Source organism: Myotis daubentonii, chromosome 16 (genome assembly GCF_963259705.1).
Source record: "Myotis daubentonii chromosome 16, mMyoDau2.1, whole genome shotgun sequence".
NCBI classification, from domain to species: domain Eukaryota; kingdom Metazoa; phylum Chordata; class Mammalia; order Chiroptera; family Vespertilionidae; genus Myotis; species Myotis daubentonii.
Genome location: NC_081855.1, coordinates 12,551,015 through 12,569,490, shown reverse-complemented (window position 1 = coordinate 12,569,490; position 18,476 = coordinate 12,551,015). Strand labels below are relative to the sequence as shown.

Below are 18,476 nucleotides of genomic sequence, written 5' to 3'. Positions count from 1 at the left end.
AGGTAAGAGAAGGTGGCCTGGGTCAGACCCATTCAGGCCAGGCCAGTCTCCTCTGTGGGCCATCCCTGTGCAGCGCACATCCCTTCCCTTCATGTGATGGGAAGAGGAATCTGAAGGGAGAAGCGAGGGGGAGGAACAGTTTTCAGGGCAGTGGATAACGTAGAGGTCCTGCTGTGGTCACACCCCAGGGCAGGGCAGGCAGGTGGAGATGGGCTTCCAGAGGGGTCCCTTATCTGTGCCATTGGGAATCCTAGCCCTCAGGCTGTCCCGCCTTTTCCTCCAGTGGAGGTCTCAGCAGATCACACTATGTGTGTGTCTGGATTGGAGGGTCACAGGCTCAGAGAACCTACAAAAACAGGGCTCTGAGGCTTTCCCCCTGGTGACTGGGAACCGTCTTTACAGAGCTCCGCACAGGAGACTGGACCGGAGCCGACAGATGGGGTCCTCAACTCCATGCCCCTGCAAGAGGCACAGATACCTGATACATCCACAAGTATGCAGCATGACCTCAGGGTGAGTGTAGGGGCCCAGTTGACCCAAACTCCAGAACCCCAGGGAGTCAACGGGACCTGAGTTCCAGAAGGCTCCCTGCTACTCCCCTGAGATCCCTCCTAATGTCCAGTTTTCAAAGGAATCTGTGTCCCCATCTCATCCAGGTCAGGAGCTAGGTTTTCCCTGGGCTGCACAACATACCAAGAGGGGGACCTGTTATCAGGGCTGGCGATCCATCTCTTCACTGCTGTGGGACCTGGATTTTATAACCTTCTGTTGCCATGACAACGGTGCCACCCTGAACATACCACATGTCCTAATGTCCAGACCCTCCACCCCAGGAAAAGCCTCTGTGCCTCATCTTACATTGGGATGTTCTGTCAGAAATCGCACGGGTGACACTGTTAATACAAGCATGTGCTGTCTGTCCTCTGCTAAGAAAATGACCTAAGATATTAATGTGTTTCCTATTCCTCACCTGCAATTCTACTCTTCCTGCCAAGAACCTTTTCTCTTGTCAATGTGGAAAACTTTCAAAGCTGTGAAAAAGTATTGTGTGTTGTGTTGAACCAAAGTGTCAATAATTGCGGGAAGGAAAATATCAATGGGTTGAGAGAATGCTCAGAGAATGACAAATTTTCATCTTATTTTATAAGTTACAAGCAAAGTGCAGACTTATGTGGGTTACATGAAATCCATGGAGAAAGCAAAGTGGGGAACTTCTGTGATTGGCTAAATGGTAAAATGATAGGCACATACTTCTTTTGTAATGGTGGATGTAGGATAGTTTCAAGTCAACAATGAACTCAATAACAACAAAGGGATCTCTGATCTCCCCCAGAGCACAGAAGGGTGCCTGTGCATGAGGTGTCCAAAATAAGAAAAATTCCTTTGATAATCCAAAGCTATGTTATCATAGAGGCAAAAGGGCCGTACACAGGCTCAGTTAAGGTAAGATTGACATTTGTCAGGGAAGATGCCAGACTAGGACATGACTACTCACCATGATTTCCTTTCAGTTAGTGTTTTAATTTCAGACCATCCTTTGTAGTTACTTAAAGTCTCTGAGTTTGCAAGGCCTCCACGCAGGACTTCCCTGAGCTAGTCAGGTTAGCATGGGGCCCCTTTTTTCGTCCATACATATTCCTTTTGTTCATAAATTAATACAAATTATGCATTGATGATCCATGTTAGTGTTTTGTCTTGCTGAGCAATGGACCATTGGGGATGATGCAAGACTATAACCTTAAATGGCATTCAAGGTGGAATTTTTATTATTATTCAAAATAGAAAGGCAGGTGAATGGGAGACCATGAGATCCTATATGTTCTTGTTAAAAAATATTCTATATCAATTTTAAATTTTGAGCTACCATGTGCAGAGTCCTCTTGCTGCTTGTCTTAGTTTTGGTATTTTGCATCTAGTATAACATTTACATACCAGGAACAAAAGCAACAGCATTAAAGCAGTACCACCGTTTAGGAATAAAACATGTCTAGTGCTAGACTGAGGGGAATAACCATCCCAACCATCCAAAAATCACTTTCCAGGTATTATCATAATTGTTTATTAAGATAATTATATGTTTTCCTTCTTCATCCACTGTCCCTTGTACTTATGCTATGTTTGGCTAGATGAATTAAGACTCTCTCCTCTTTCGTTATCATAATTGATCATCAGAATATAATTGTCTAGTAGGTAGGAAAAAGTAGCAGGTATCCAAATTCAACTTTTATATTTAATAAGGGGGGGTCTGGGGAGATAGTTATTGTTTCCATTAGAAAACCATAAGGAGGGTAATAACAATATAAAATCATCTGATGTACATTTAATCATAACAATGAAGTGATGTAGGAACAAGGTTTGAGCAGCAGTAATTTGTCAGCATCCAGGCCTTGCTGACGTCTTGTGAAAGCTGTAAGCCCCCATGGCCAGTGGTTTCTGGTCCTTGAAAAGTCTTCAATGTCCATGGTGGATGGAGGCCAGTGTCAGAGACAGATGTCCATCTGTGGTTAGGTCTCTGATAAGGTACGGTCCTTTTTAACACGTTGGAGAGTGTCTTTAATGAATGTGTTTCAATAAACAAAAATCTCTTGGTTGTACGTTTTGGTCTTTGACATCTTTGTCTCTTGGGAGTACTGTGAAATGAATGTCACTAATTTATCAGTCCCGATAACCTTAGTGAGTCATGGATAGTAATGTGGGATGTCTGCTTCTAGTTTTCCTTATATTTTGAAAACAAAAATTTTAAAAGTCAGCAGTATTTTAGACAGAGTCATAACAACAATAATCATCTTCACTTCATTTAGTCCCATACCCATTTTTTTGTTTATCCTGATTATTTGCCAGTATTTTCATAAATTCAGTTATTCCTTGGAGTTCTATACTTCTTCATTCAGTTCAAAGATGTGACCTGCTTAGAAACCTTAATTTAGAGTAAGTCAGAGTTATTTTCATGGATTTTTCTAAAGATGTAACATATTTGAAAATGCAGTAGAGTAAAACAATAACTTTCTATGAATGACAAAACAAAGTGGCATGGTTATAGATTTGATTATAATGCAATTGATAAAAAAAACTTTGCTTGTTTAGTAAGCTTTAACATTTTAAGAGTATAATTTTTGGAAAAGAATAATTACTGTAAAATGAGAGAGCATAATATAAAATATATGTAAGTACATGTATATTTAGATTCAATACATAATTTCAATATAGAAGAACAAATACTATGTAAGATTTTAAAACATTGTCCATGGCTTCTTGTATTGAGCATTAGAAATAATTCATAAACTTCCAATGTTTGCGCCACAAATATCTGGAGTCTCACTGCCAGACGCCGTCACAGGGAACCATCCCTCTTGGCTGGACTGGTGTCGCTGACAAGTGAACTGTTACACCTGAGAGCTTCCTATTTGAACTTTTCTTTGAATCTTGGTGGGTCCCTCATACAGCAGGTTGAAATCTTTAGAACATCCATTTTAATAAAAGCATATGTCCACAAATAGATTAGTCATTTTTATTTTTTTTTATTTAGCAAAGCTTCCCATGTAATTTCAAGCATATAAAATAGGCCTAATTTAGTTTAAAAACATTCCTTCAATAAGGATACAGAACAAATCCTTGAAGTCTTCCAGGGCCCATTGGAATTAACTCAAAGTCATTCTTTTGTCTAAATTACAGTGGTTCTCAACCTTCTGGCCCTTTAAATACAGTTCCTCATGTTGTGACCCAACCATAAAATTATTTTCCTTGCTACTTTATAACTGTAATATTGCTACTGTTATGAATCGTAATGTAAATATCTGATATGCAGGATGGTCTTAGGTGACCCCTGTGGAAGGGTCATTCAACCGCCAAAGGGGTTGGGACCCACAGGTTGAGAACCGCTGGTTTAAAAGTCTCTTAAACTGGAAACTTTGTGAAGGTTGCAAATATACATACACAAAAGCTTACAGCCTGGACTGTTTGTAAATCGAAATAAAGCAAACACAGACTTATGGTAATAACTCTAAAAGACATTAATCACACTTAGAAACAGTTTTAATATTAAATATTTTGTCCAGACTACAGAATTCTCCTTAATTTACATAAGTATTTAATCTTTTTAGGCCAATAAAAGACTTTATACTAGTAATGCCATCTGGAGGCTGAAAATTCACCATATATACACATAGATGAACACATCACATACACACCATACACATAATTTGAATTACTAATTTTTACAGAGAAAATGCAAGAATTCTTTTTATAAAGTTAAAACTTTCACAAAATTTTATAGCCTGTACCCCCTTTTACAAACCTTTTCTCAACTCTCACAAACCTTCTTACCCATTCAGAAATAACTCTCCTTACAGAAACTTACCTTTGTCCTTTTCCTTCAAATATGACTCTCCCTACCTCAAGCCTTTCATTATCACAACTATGTAATTTCTCCAACTTACCTGGAACTTTTAACTCTTAGGAGCCTTAATTTCCCCAATGATAAGCACAAAAGGGAACAACCAGCATGCCTTAGATTGACGTTAATGAACGTATTTTATTCACAATCTCACTTCCAATAAACACATCTTCAACCAAACACAAGTCATTATATCAACAGCTGCAAATCCATTTTATAAACCTTCTGTATTAAAAAACCCCAAAGCAGGTTAACTTGCCTTGCAATAAATGTTTCAGTATTTCATGTTATTTCAAAATATCTAGTTATTCAATAACTTTCATTAAAATTTACCTAGTTAGAAAGAAATAGTTGAAATAAGCTAAAGTGATTTGTGTAGTTGGGGAGGGATTTTTTTTTTTTTTTTCTTTTGGGATAAGACATACCTTCCAGAGAATTGTAGTTTTATTTTAAAAAATGAACTCAGGTATTATCACTTCAAAGGTTCTGGGACTTTGGTTGCATGAAGCAAATCCTATATAATAAAAGGGTAATATGCAAATCGACCTAACGGCAGAACAGTCACTATGATGCACACTGACCACGAGGGGGTAGACACTCAACACCGGAGCTGCCCCCTTTTGGTCAGTGCACTGGGGGTCGGGGGTTGGGGGGAGGTGAGGAGCGGGCCTAAGCCGTGAGTTGGACAGCCCCTGAGGCCTCCCAGACTGCTAAAGGGCGCAGGCCTGTCTAAGGGACCCCACCCCCACCCCCAGTGCATGAATGTCCTACACTGGGCCTCTAGTTATCTATAAGTTTCTGAAATGAATTAGGGGGGTGCTTTGGGGAAGGTAAAAGAATTTTGTGGGCTTTGAATTGCTTCTGCAGCCAAACCTCTGGCCCCTTGAAAACTTCATTCATAAAACAAGGATAGTCATTTTCAATACCCCAGGGACTGGGTTGCCACCCAAATGTTGGCAAGGGACTGACAAATTCATTTGTCCATTTTTGGAATGTTTCTTTCAATTTGGGAACATTTTTCTAGCTCCCAGAAAGCACACACCTCTGAGAGGTATAAAGGCTTTCAGGTATATGAAACCTCTGTCCATCTCCCTTGGGAATGAAATACAGGTTCTAGCTGCATGATAGTCTTAAAACTAATGGTGCCAATCCTCTCTATTACCCACTCTATACTGGGACCAGGTAGGTGGTGTAACAAAAGATTGGCTTCTTTCTTGAGTTTCTCAGGGTCAAGTTTCTCCCACTTGGTGAATATGTACTCCATAAGAGGACTCTCAAGTCACTGTGGGCTGGTTCCGCATCTATAGAGAGACATATGAGCAAGCCCAGTGTTAGAGACATGTGTGCATGTCTCTGAGATGTCCGGAGACATTCTGAGTAGGGTGGGTACCCTGTTAAGCCATCTCTCAGGCTCTCGTGGAAGATACTAATAAAGAAAAGATGATTACCAAACCTTTGGTCAGTCTCAAGGTAGTTTCCTCATGGAAGGTTCCTTTAAAATCATTACTTTCCATTTTGGTTCAGTACCTGGTTCATTTATTCTAAATGTATAACTATTCTGGGAAAAGATATGTAGGCATCACTGATTTCATATAAAAGAAAAAAAAACCCTCACCTATCAGGTGAATTGGGAAAGATTTGATTAGCAAACGATATATATATATATATATATATATATATATATATATATATATATATATATATATCCATAACAACCCCTAGTTGAGAGGAAACAGGTTTTGATTAAAAAGCAGACATTTTTGTACAGAAGGTTTAGTCAGATGGAGAAAGCAATTAGTGGGTGTGGTTAAGAACAATAAGATAGCGCCAGTATCTACAGGAGTCTTAGTAGCTTCCCTTTTTTACGATAATTTCAAGTTCTCCCAAACTAACAGTGAGAAGGGGAAACACCCTTGGAGCAACCGTATGCTTCTTATGTTTGTTTACTTTTTCTAAATCCTATTTCAGTTTCCTATAATCCCTAAAGTGGGCAGACTTCTCTATAGAAGTTTTCTTACAAGCTTATTTAGTAATTCTCTTGCTTTTGCTCCCAGAAACCAGGAGTATATTAATTGCAATAGGTTAGAATAGCCAGGATTACACATTCTATCAGTGACATTTCTCTGTGAGCCAATCAGGGCCATAGAGAAAAAGGAGAAAGATTGCTGGTTCCGCTCTGGCTGAGAGCAGCTTTTCTCCAAAGGGAGCTGGTAGAATTCCTATTCTCATTTCCCTTAAGTCAGTAGGGAGGGGTAGTGGAGGAGACAGAAGGGGAAGGAAAAGGGAAGGGAAAGAACACGTGTGGACAAGGAAGCTCAGAGAGCAAAAGATGTAGTGGACGTGCTATAGAAGGGGGAGAATGGGTTGTTAGCATTTATTCGCTTCAGGAGAGGTCAGAGATAGTCTCTAAAATTTCTCATTAATTTATTTTTTAAAAGAATTTCCGTGCTTCTCCTTAGAAGCTTCTAATTTCCATGTGAAGATATGCTTCCTATTCAGTCATTTTCATTTTGGGGCCAGCATACTTCTAGTTTTCTTTTTTTTCCTGCAAAAAATTTATTTATTTTGGCCATTTTTCAGTTGATATTTTCAACTTAAATCTGCCCATTTCTGTAAAGCACTTGCAAGAAAAGGCTTCCTATCAGGGGCTAATGAGGGCTGGAGTCTGGGAGGTCCTAGCCCTGGGGGCACAACTTCCCATGTTAATTACAGGTGTGTTTGTTTTTATTGTTATTGTTGTTATTTTATATTTGCAGAATCTGAGCAAGTTTTCCAGGGATGTTATGGAGTGGGTCGAAGTGTGCTGCTCTGGGTTGAGCTCCATTATGCTCACACCCCTCTTATGTGCCTCGGCTTCTCTCCCAGTTATCTAAGGCGACCTGAAGGCCTCTAGCCAGCTTGGCTCCATGAGTAGAATGCAGGCCCTGAGAGGTCCTGGGTTTGATTCAAGGTGAAGGGCATGTACCTCAGTTGCAGCTTGATCCCTGGCCCTTACTGGAGCGCCTGGGGGAGGCAACCAATCTATGTCTCTCTCATTCTCTCTCTCTGTATCTCCCCCTCCCTTCCTCTCTCTCTAAACCCATGGGGAAAATATACTCGAGTGAGGATAAATAAATAAATAAAAATAAAAACCTCAGGAAGGGCTGGGAATGCTGGTGGACCTGACCTTATGGGCTCTCCCCCGGAGGAGCCAGTCAGGTGAATTACAGTTGAGTTGGAATTTCCCTATGGGGCTCCTGCTTGGCGTGAGGAATGACCTCTGACACCTCCACAAAGATTCGTAGTTGCTTAAGAACAGGCAAGATTCAGGTCAGAAGGAGGATGTGTGCCTTCGGAGCTGAGTAAGTTCAGCTCTCACTTACACACTGAAGGTTTTTTGCTCAGACTCTCAGAAAGCAAATCCAAATGAAAACCCAGAGTCAAAAACCAGCCACCCATGTTTCCTCTGGTCTCTCCTTAGCCTTGATTCTGTCAACACTTAACCTTAGTTCCACCTTGTGGATTTAAAAATACAGCTGAACTAAAGTCGAACCCACTATCACAAGCAAAGGAAGGTTCTGGATTCAAGAGACAACTTAGCCAAATGCACCTGACAGGCAGGGAACTGGAGGCCCAACGGGCCCTTTGCTGGATCCCAGCACCGGGTCTGGGTCTGCAGGGCGGTCCTGTGTGACCTTTGGAATCCTGCCACAGTAAGCCAAGTAAATAGCAATGTAAGCAGCATTCAACCTGTGCAGAATTTTTGTGAGTTTATTGGAGCCCAACTGTCAACAGTGGTCGGAAAACAAAATCTCACTGTATTGAGGTAGTGCTCCAAGAATGGCAGTATTGCACCTGCTTTTACACATACAATCAAAAGTGGAGATGTATGTGGGTCACATGAAATCCATTGCTTAGGGAGGCAGGAGAAAGCAAAGCAGGGAAATCTCTGGGATTAGATAAAAAGTAAAATGAGAGACGTATACTGCTCTCATACAGGAGCACACAGGATAGTGAGCAATGAACTCAATAGCAATGAGCAGCTTAGCTGTGCCTGTGCTCGTAGGTGACGAGAAAAAGGAAAATTCCTTTAACAATCCAAAGGTATGTTATCACAGATGCCCAAAGACAACAGACAGGCCCAGTTAAGGTAAAGATTGACCTTTGTCAGGGAAGACACTGGCCTCGCATATGACTACACACCATAAACTGTGTTTAGGTAACAAGTTTTAATTTCAGGCTAACTTTGTGGTTAATTTCGGTCTCTGAGTTTGAAAGGCCACGATGCAGGCCTTACCTGTGCGAGTCACAGATGAGCGTGTGACTATTTGTCATTTACTCTCTCCTTCGATCACCTGTGCCCCACCTCTTGCCACCAATCATGTCCCTCCTCTGTCCCACCACAGGGGGACAAACCAGCAAGTACCTGTACGCTGGAAGCAGCTGCAGCTTCCTCGCCACCTGCGGGCCTGGCCTGCCTGCCCACTGTGCTCAACACACCAGTGGCCGTGACTTTCTTCTCTACCTGGGAGGTGGACTGCTCCAGACCTGGCTGTGTGCCCAGATTGTGCAGCTTCACGTTAAAGAAGCTGGTGGTCTTGAAGGGGCTGGAGAAGGAGCTTGTCTCCTTGGTGATAGCAGTGCAGATACAGGGCGCCAAGGGCATCTTGAGATCCCATGAGATTGTGCTGCCCAGCAGCGGACCAGTGGAGACTGACCTGGCGCTGACCTTCTCCCTGGAGTACCCCCACTTCCTCAAGAGAAAAGGCAACAAGCTGCAGATCATGCTGCAGCAGAGGAAGTGCAATCACAACCGGACCATCCTGGGCTACAGGACACTGGCCACAGGGGCCGTCCACATTGCGGAGGTGATGCAGGGACCACCTGAGGGTGGCCAGGTGCTGAGCCTCAGCAGCAGGATCCAGGGGTCTTCCGTCACGGTGGCTGACATCTGGATCTCCTCCCTCTCCAGTCAGCCCATCGACGACAAGGATGGCAGCATGCAGGCCAGCCCCAAGGCCAAGTCCATGGATAGCCACATGGAGGGGACATCTGAAAGCTTCACTGAGCTGGACGCCAGCTACAATCTCACACACAAGCAGGACCTGGGGCAGCCCAAGAAGCAGCAGCGATGCAGGCAACAAAACTAGAAGCAGAAAGTCATGGCACTGCTTCCCAGGTCCCACATGTCAGAAGAGGTCCTGGAGTCAGATCAGGACCCTAAGGAGCATGTCCCTGAGGTGGAGGAGGACCTGGACCTTCTCTATGACACCCTTCAGCATCCCAGCGACAGTGGCCCAGACATGGAGGACGATAGCAGCATCCTCAGCAACACCAAGCCCAAGACCAGACAGTACTTTGAAGGCCTGGCACACTTCAGCTGGCAGACGGAGACGAGGAGCTTACACAATGCCCGGAGCCAGAAGGAGCCTCCTCAGCCGGCCAACATGCCCGGGAAGACCCAGGGCCCAGGCAGCAAGCTGTTCAGTGGCAGTGCCTCTGACTCGATGGCCTACAGCACCCCACCCACCAAGGTGGTCAAGAGCTGGATCTTCTCCCAATCGAGCCAGACCGTCAACCACCTGGACAACACCATGCCGGCCAGCACCGAGGCGGAGGCCACGCATAACTTCTCTGAGGGACAGTCTGAGATCGTCTGCTCTGAGCTGGAGGTCAGCTACAATGCCGCCTACAGGCATGACCTGGACGAGGATGACTTGGACCTGGAGAAACCGATAGGAAGGAGGAGGTCCACCATCAAGCAACAGAAGTACCTGCAGAGAGTTGCAGAGTGGCTGCACAGGTACCAAATGACGCTGGAGGTCCTGGACTCGGAGCAGGAGTCTGAGGAGGAAGTCCCCGATGTGGACAAGGACCTGGCCTTTCTGTTTCAGAGCGTGGTGTGCCCCATGGACAGTGGCTCAGACATGGAGGATGATGACCATCTCCCAACCCCCCCCCCCCATGCCTGAGCTCATGTCATATTCTGAAAGCCTGTCCAGCCCAGATATGGAGGAGGACGACAGAGTCCTCAAGACCCACCGGCCCATATTATACTGTGAAAGCCTTTCAAGGGACAGTGGCTCTGACTGGGTGGCTCACAGCATGCCCAAACTTGGGGAGCAGCCGGCACAGCCTGGGGACAGCCCGGAGGCAGGGACCTCTGCCCAGGACATGATCACTAAGAGGCGCACCACCAAGACCGAGTCTCTGGTCATCCTTTCTACCAGCTCCAAGGGGAAGCAGCCCGCCCGCCGGGGCTGGAGCAGGTCCCTGAATGAGTCGGCCAACAGCCTGATCAAGGAGCGCTGCCCAGTCCCACAGAGCCAACTGCAGGTCTACAGCAAGACTGTGTTCGACCAACTGAACCACAGCCTCATCTCCAACGATTATCTGCCCAAGAACATCATCCTCATCAACACCTCCGACAGGCAGGGGCAGTCCCTGTCGGACGTCCTGCAGCAGCACACGCGGCCCGTCGTGTGCACCGGCTCCATGGTGGATGTCCAGGAGGCCTTCAGCTCCATCATCTCCTGGATACAAAGATACCGCAACTGCAATACCGAGGCCACCATGCCAGTGAAGATCGCGGTGGCGGGGGATCAGCACTACTTCAGCACCGTGCTGCGGGTCTTTGTGGAGCAGCTGTCCCACAAGGCCCCGGACTGGCTGGACTACATGTGCTTCCTGGTCATCCCACTGGGTTCCCACCCCTTGGCCAGGTACCTGGGCTCCGTGGATTGCCGCTACCACAAACTCTTACGGGACTTGGCCTGGTGGGAACTGTTCTACCACCTGGAGGCCCAGGATGCTGTGCAGAACATTGTGTTGAAAATCAGAGAGTACCTCACAGGGGCCAGCTGTGTCCTCCAGCTGCCCATCGCAGAGGCCATGCTCATCTCTAAGCCGAAGAGCCCGGACGAGCTGTCCTCGCAGAAGTTCATTCCCTTTGTGGGGGCAGTAAAAGTTGGAAGAGTGGAGCCAATTCCAGCCACGTCAGGAGACTCAGCTGAAGCCGTCCCCTCATGCTCCAATGTGCTTCTGTCCAACGCCAGGGAGGCCACACACAAGCTAATTTCCTTGTCGTCAGTGAGTGGCGGCTTGTCCTCCCCCGGCCAGAGTGTGGGTGCTGAGCTGATGGAGCTGCAGGTGGATTACTGGACGGCAGCCCAGCCCCAAAACAGGAAGAGGGGCGGGGAGATAGAAGACCTGCCTGCCACCAAAAACACACTCCGGTGCACCTTCCGGTCTCTCCAGGTCAGCAGGCTGCCCAGCAGCGGCGAGGCTGCAGCCACGCCCACAATGGCCATGACTGTGATCACCAAGGAGAAGGAAAAGAAGGTGATGTTTTTGTCGCAGAAGGACAAAGGCACAGACTTGGAGCCCAACAGGCAGTGCATCCAGGGCATCGGCCGCTTGGTCTGCTCAGCCAAGAACCAGGAGCACAGGCAGCAGGTCCTCATTGACTGCGTGGAGTGGAACGACGTGACGTTCTTCCAGCTGGCAGCCCAGTGGTCCTCCCACGTCAAGCACTTCCCAGTCTGCATCTTCGAACACAACAATTCCACCTTCTAGCCCTGCCCCTCCCCCTGCCCTTCATTCTGCCTGGGCCAAGCCCAGGAGGACCCAGCTGCTTTCTGTGAACAGTTCAGTTTACTATAGACACAGACCCTGGAAACACAGAGAAACTGTTTTGAGTTTGAATGCGCTCACAGCCTGGAACCTAAGGGAGTTGGCCTCACTCAGACCCCCAAATGCTCTGTTTAATAACCAGAAAGCTCCGGCAGGTGGGAGGTCAGGAGATGATAGTTGAGATGGAGAATCATGGAAGGTGTGATTTGGCCTCAAGATCCCCAGCACTGTCAGTGAGAAGGGTTGTGGCCTTGGAGACCTGCCCTTCCTGGAAACCAGGGCTCAGCTTAACCATGGGCGAGGGCACCAGCTTGTGCCCAGACTCAGAGCTGGGCGGCCAGAGGCAAAGGGCTGGCCTCCCATTGGGGCATCCGGAGCACAACATGGAGGCCAGCCAGCCCAGCCTTGGACCCCAGCTGCCAACCAACCAAGTGGCCCCAGCACCATCCACTTATGGTTCCCAATGAACTCCGGTCTCACATGGCGACATAACAAAAAGGAGCTGTACGGTGCAGATCACACAGGCACACGGGGTGGAAACACCGGTGCCCTCCCTGCTGAGCAGCGACCCACCTTCGTCCCTACCTCTTCAGGTTACCACAGAACATTTGCTGCCACCCAACAGCTGTACCAACTATTTACAAGGTGAGCAACCTGCCCCTCCACAGCACAGTGGTCATTTGGCCCCTTGCTGGCTGTGAACTCTCAGATCACTGCATCCCTCTGAGTGTTTGTTTCTAAGAACATGAGATGAATCAAGTAGCAACCTCATAAGGTTTTTGTATGGACACTGTAGAGTGCTCCCCTAAAGCTGTCTCTGGGTGCCCAGATAGGGGATAGTTCTGCAGCAGGGCTGTGGTTGTGCTAATTGGTCCTTTCTCTTACTCATATGTGATGCTTTCGGGACCCAGGTCTAAGCTCTTTTCTCATGTCATAAAGAGACTGGAGGTTCTGTTATGGGTCCCTGTCCTGGCTGAAGCCAGAGCAGAAACCCCAGGGCTGAGCAGTGGGGCCCAGGGTCACCCAACTATCTGTGATTGGGCTGGTTTGGGCTCATTCATTCATCAAATATATCAGAATCTTCCAGGTACAGACAAGTCTCTAGGCACTGACCATTATCCAGTGCACAGAGCAAACCCCAAGCCTGTACCATAGAGCTTCCCTCTAGTCGGCAGCGATACAGTCACAGTAGGCTGCACAGGCTCAGAGTGTCCACAGGACAGCCGATGTGATATCCTCCCGGCTTCCTCTCCCTATGGCTGCATCTTCCCGTATTGTGAAGAGGAAGGCGAACCTCTGTTCCAGCAGAAAACGTGAGTCGGTTTTGGATCAGAGCCGGGATGGGAGTATGGAGAGTGTGAATTCAAGGTGCTGGCAGAACCCTGTATCCCACACATGGTGGGATTTCTGCAAGAGGGCAGAGGTCTGAGGGCTCCTCCTAGAAAAAGGACAAGAGTCAGAGAGCTGTGCATGTGGATTCGGGTGGTGTGGGAGAGGAGTGGGAGCTCAGTGGTGAGTCAGCCTCTCAGAAAATTCATAGTCTTCCAATCCTAATCCAAGTCTGCCTGCACCCCTAATCAGGGATCATGCTCACTAATTTGGTAGGACCTCCTTAGGGCCAGCTTGGCAAGTGTACCCAGCCCTGAGGGAGTTGAGTTTCAGTGGGAGGCGAAGAACCCCACAGGGAGGCTAGTGAATTAGGCAGCAGGTAGGCGCAGGAGCCAAAGTTTGAGGTGATAGGAAGGCCCTGGGAAGTCGAGGATGGAGACAGAGTTCATTTGTTCGCTCATTGCTCAGCGATTTCTGGAGCACCTACTGTGTGCTAATGAGTGACATGAGCAGAGTGGACACCAACCCTCCCTGTCCTGATGGAGTTGACATTTCCGTGGGAAGGTATCAGAGGGGTCTGGAACACTGAGAGAGCATGTCAGATTCCCCTGAAGAAGGGGACAGGTGGTTCCCTCATTGATCCAGACTCTCAGTTATGAGGGCTTTCTGCTAGCCACTCTTGGGAGACCAGGCACGTCTCTGCCAGGACTGCCAGGTTGAAGGTGGACAAGGAGTAGGTCTGGCTTCTGGACGGGCAGGAACAGCAGGCACAGGACCCCAGACTCTCTGAGTGATGCTCTGGGAGGGCCGTGTGGAAGGAAAGGCCAGGCCTCAGACTCTGCTTTCAACTTATCTCTCTCCCCAGGGCCATCTCCTGCATCCTGGGCATCAGGCTGGACCAGCACCGCCAGAATTTCCCAGCCTGATGATGCTGTTGGCTTCCATACAGCTCAACTTTCCAGTCTCCTACCTGCCAAAGCAGGCCCAGTGCCTCCATTCACAGCGGGAGCACCTGAGCCCACTGAGGCTGAGACAGGAGGAGGAGGAGGCCTTTGGGGGGTGGTGTGGGGGAGTGTGCCTTTGGAAGGCACACAAAAGGCAGTGAGGGTGGTAACATGTCCTCTTCTTGCATCTACAGAACCAGCTCCAGAGCAACATGAGGAAAACCTTCAAGAGGCAACACCACCCTAGTGGCTTCTCCAGAGCTAGAGCCGGATCCAGGCCCAGCTTTCACTGAACTTCAAGAGGCAGAAGAACCACCTGCAGCATTGGAGCAACTCACCCCAGTTCCTGCGCGGCCTGTGGTGTCAGATCCCGGGCCACAGCGCGTGTCAGCGGCCACGGCAGAGAGGGCTCTCCCCCTACCCCCATTTAGATGCAGTGTTAGAAGCTTTCTGTTCATGTTACCTATACTTATACTTTTACTATATTTTTATGATATTTAATAACATACAGTGTACTGTAGAGAACATTTACTGAAATACTCCCAAATATTACCTTAATTTAGACTCTATAAAATTTAACCCTCTAAACCCTCAAAGCTATGAGCAAGTCTGTTTTTCTGGACCCTGACCCACTCAGGGAGAACTGTCCTCACCTTCTCCACCTGCCCTTCCTGGAGCCAGGACTCTGCTTCCCAGGGAGCTGGCTCCACTCTGTGCCAAGACTCAGAGCTGGGTAGCCAGAGGCCGAGGGCTGGCCTCCCATTGGGGGCATCCTATGCCCATTATGGAGGCCTGTCAACCCAGCCCTGAGCCTCAGCTGTCAGCCAGCCAAGTGGCCCCAGCACCACTCACTCTGGATTCCAAATATTCTTGACCCTCAGAAGGCAAATATATATACATATATCTGTACTATACAAACACCCAGGAACATGGATTAGATAAACTGGTCAAATCCTTGGTGAGTAGCTTCCTGGGCAGCGTCCCCACCTTGATCCCACCCACCCTTCTGTGTTAATACAGAACATGTGCTACTAACCAACGTGTGTGGGACCCACCATGTACCAGGTGAGCCCTGCCCCTCCACAGAACCGTGGTTACTCAGCCACCTGCTGCTGTGAGTCTTCAGGTCACTGCACCTCTCTGACTATTTGCTTCTCTGAAAATTGGGAGAGCCTAGGCCCAGCCTCATAGGGTTATTGGGAGGGAGGCCCCCTTAGAAAAGGCCTGCTGGGAACCTGGACTCTGGAGAGGTGTGCTGGAGGGGGTATGGTTGTTCCTATTGGCCATTTTCTCTTCTTAAAGAAGCTTCTGCCTTATTTGTGATTCTCAGGCCTTAGGCTAAGCTGTTTTCTCTTTTGATAAAGACATTGGAGATTCCATTAGGGATCCCTGTCCTGGGTGAAGCCAGATCAGAAATCCCAGGGGTAAGCAGGGGGACCCCAGGCTCACCCAGCCTTCTGAGATGGGGGTGGTATGGGCTCATTCATTCAGCTAATGCGCTGCCCCCAGGACCGCACTCCAGCGCTTCCTTCTAGTCAGGAGGGATTCAGTCACACTCGGCTGCACAGGCAGGTAGCGTCCACGGGACAGTCGGTGTGACTTCTTCCTGAAAGTATCGCTGATCTACATGTATTGTGAAGCAGAAAGTGGATCTCTGGACCAGCAGAAAAAGTGAATGGGCTTTGGATCAGAGCCTTAAGGGGAGTATGGGGACTGTGACTTGGAGAAGGTGGCCACACTCAGGATCCCACATATGGTGGGATTTCTGCAAGAGCGCAGTGTTCTGAGGGCTTCTGCTAGAAAAAAGGGCAGGAGTCAGAGAGCTGTGCATGTGGAGTGGGTGGTGTGGGTGAGGAGGAGGGGATGTGGCTGCCCACACAGAGAAGACCTCCCAGAGGCTGGCCTTAGGCAGGAGCACAGAGCCGCTCAGGTCAGTGCCCAGGGCCTGCAGTAGGAGGACTTCCTGGGGAGGGGGCTTGAACTGGGACTTCAGGGATGGAGATGGGAGGTCCCATCCTTGGAAGGCACACAAAGGCAGTCATGGTGGTAACATGTTCTCCTCTTGGATCTACAGAAGCAGCTCCAGAGCAAGATCCAGAAACACTTGAAGAGGAAAGGCCAATCTGGTCCCCTCTCCTGAGCCAGAGCAGGCTCCAGGCACAGCCGTCACTGAACTTCCAGATGTGGACCCACCTGCAGCTTGTGAGCCACTCACCTCAGCTCCTTCGAAACCTCTGGTCCTGATCCTGGGCCACAGCGTGTGTCCGCTGCCATGGCAGAGAGGGCTCCCTCCCCTCCTTTATATGAAGTTTTAAAATATTTGTGTTTATCATATACATGTTTATAACTTTACTGTATTTTTCTCATACTATTCAGTAACCTAGAGTCTATTTTTTTAAAAAAATATAATTAAATACTCTTAAATAGAAACTTAATTTAAATTCTATAAAATTTAACTCTGCAATCCTTCAGAGCCTTGAGCAAGTCTGTGTCTTCTACGCCTGTGTCGTGTTACTATGAGTCATAGGTTGGGAAGAATTAGTCTCTCAGGAGCCATCTGCTCTAAGGATGTGACGTTCTTGAGGGCCAGGACAATGGGACTTTGGGGGAAATTGACTGAGGAGCTTTGGAGCAAGGACCCTTTATGTCAGGGCTGCCCCTGGGAACCCACATTTCATTTAACTTCATCTGCCACCATCACATGGACAAAGACGGCGTTAAGCGCCCCCTGGCCTCCACGTTGCAGAATGCTGCAGGGTTTAACCAGCAGCAGGCAGTTCCTGAACCCTGACTGCCACCTGCACCTGGACAGAAACTCCACCTGCTCCACGCGCACTGAGCAGCATTCTGAGCATCTCCTCTGTTGGCCCACAGCACTGAAGAGGGGACAGGGAATGTCCCAGGGCCCGAGGTACACACTCATCTCCTCCACAGGCACCGCTTCCAAATCTCAGGGGTCAGAGCCTCTCTCTGCCCTCAGACCCTAGGCTCTGGTTCAGTTGGGCTTTTTCCTGAGGCTCTTCTGTCTCACCAGAGCCCAGCGGCCATTCTTTCTCACGCCCCAAGGCTGAACAAGGTTGTGGAGGCAACCTGGCTTCCCCTTTTACATCAATCCTCTTTGGTGCTCTGAACACCCCTGGTGAGGATGGACTACAGCCTTGTACGGCACCCGCCATCGCACAAGCTACACTGTCTCAGGACAAATGGGTATTCACTGTGGACCACACCCAGGGTCCCTGCTCTCAAGGAGATCTGCCCTGTAGGTTGACACAGAGAGAAAGGAAATTTGAACGGAGTCTGATGAGCCCTACCACTGGCCCTGAGGACCATAAGCACTGAGAATGTGAGCCCATCGCAGGGACATTGCACTGGCTCTCTTTAGGATGGAGATTTCTAAACCAGAAAGATGAATAAGTACTTGTCTACCCTCTTCATCCTGATTTCACAATGGCAGCCGATGAAGGCTTGTGAAATTAAATGAGGTCTGGAATTCAGGGGGGCCGGTCTACCTTAGAGGTCCATGGTGATGGCAGTGCACTTGCGCGCACTAGCAATGGGCCTGGAGGGGCAGCCGCCTGCCTTCGTGGAGCTTCTCCTTACCTTGGAAGCTCAGAACTGTGTTTTCAACAGAAGCTGTTTCCTATTTCAAATAACACTTTTCAGTTTGGCTCTACTTGGCATGGTCCTTTCCTAAGTTTCACAGCCATCCTACAAACTGGGGGCAGAGGGTGTTAGAAGTGAGGGGTGGGGGCTGAAGGGAACTGGGAGGAGAAAAACGGGGGAGACAGGAGGGCAGGGCCAGGGCCTGGTATGGGACGACTGTGCTAGTGACCTATTGCTGAGAGTTACCCCACACTAGAGACTTAAGCAACACACACTTATTAGCTCACACGTCTGTGACGAGGAATCCCGCAGGGCTCAGCTGGGACTTCTGTGGTCTCACCTGAGGCAGGATCTGTGTCACTGAGGGTCTGAACTCACTCGGGGGGGGGGGGGGCGGCCTTTGGGATTCAGTTTGGATGGAAGGCTTGACTTCCTCTCTATCTGTTGGTCTCATTCAGTGCCAGGCCATGTGGGTCTCTCCAGATAGCAACTCACAGCACAGAGGCTAATTCTTCAGTGTGGGGAGAGAGAGAGAGAAAGAGAGAGAGAGAGAGAGAGAGAGAGAGAGAGAGAGAGAGAGAGAGAGAGAGAGAGAA

The 18,476-nt window shown here is 48.2% G+C and overlaps 1 protein-coding gene across 1 annotated transcript in view; it reads left to right on the top strand.

The window, feature by feature from the left end:
- The window catches only part of LOC132219263 (phosphofurin acidic cluster sorting protein 2-like), a 29,700-nt gene extending 17,753 nt beyond the window's left edge, over window positions 1-11,947 (top strand). The window contains 2 exon segments of the mRNA XM_059671642.1: window positions 8,905-9,854; window positions 10,447-11,947. Coding sequence (XP_059527625.1) covers window positions 8,905-9,854; window positions 10,447-11,947 — 2,451 coding nt within the window.
- The last annotated feature ends 6,529 nt before the right edge of the window (window positions 11,948-18,476 follow it).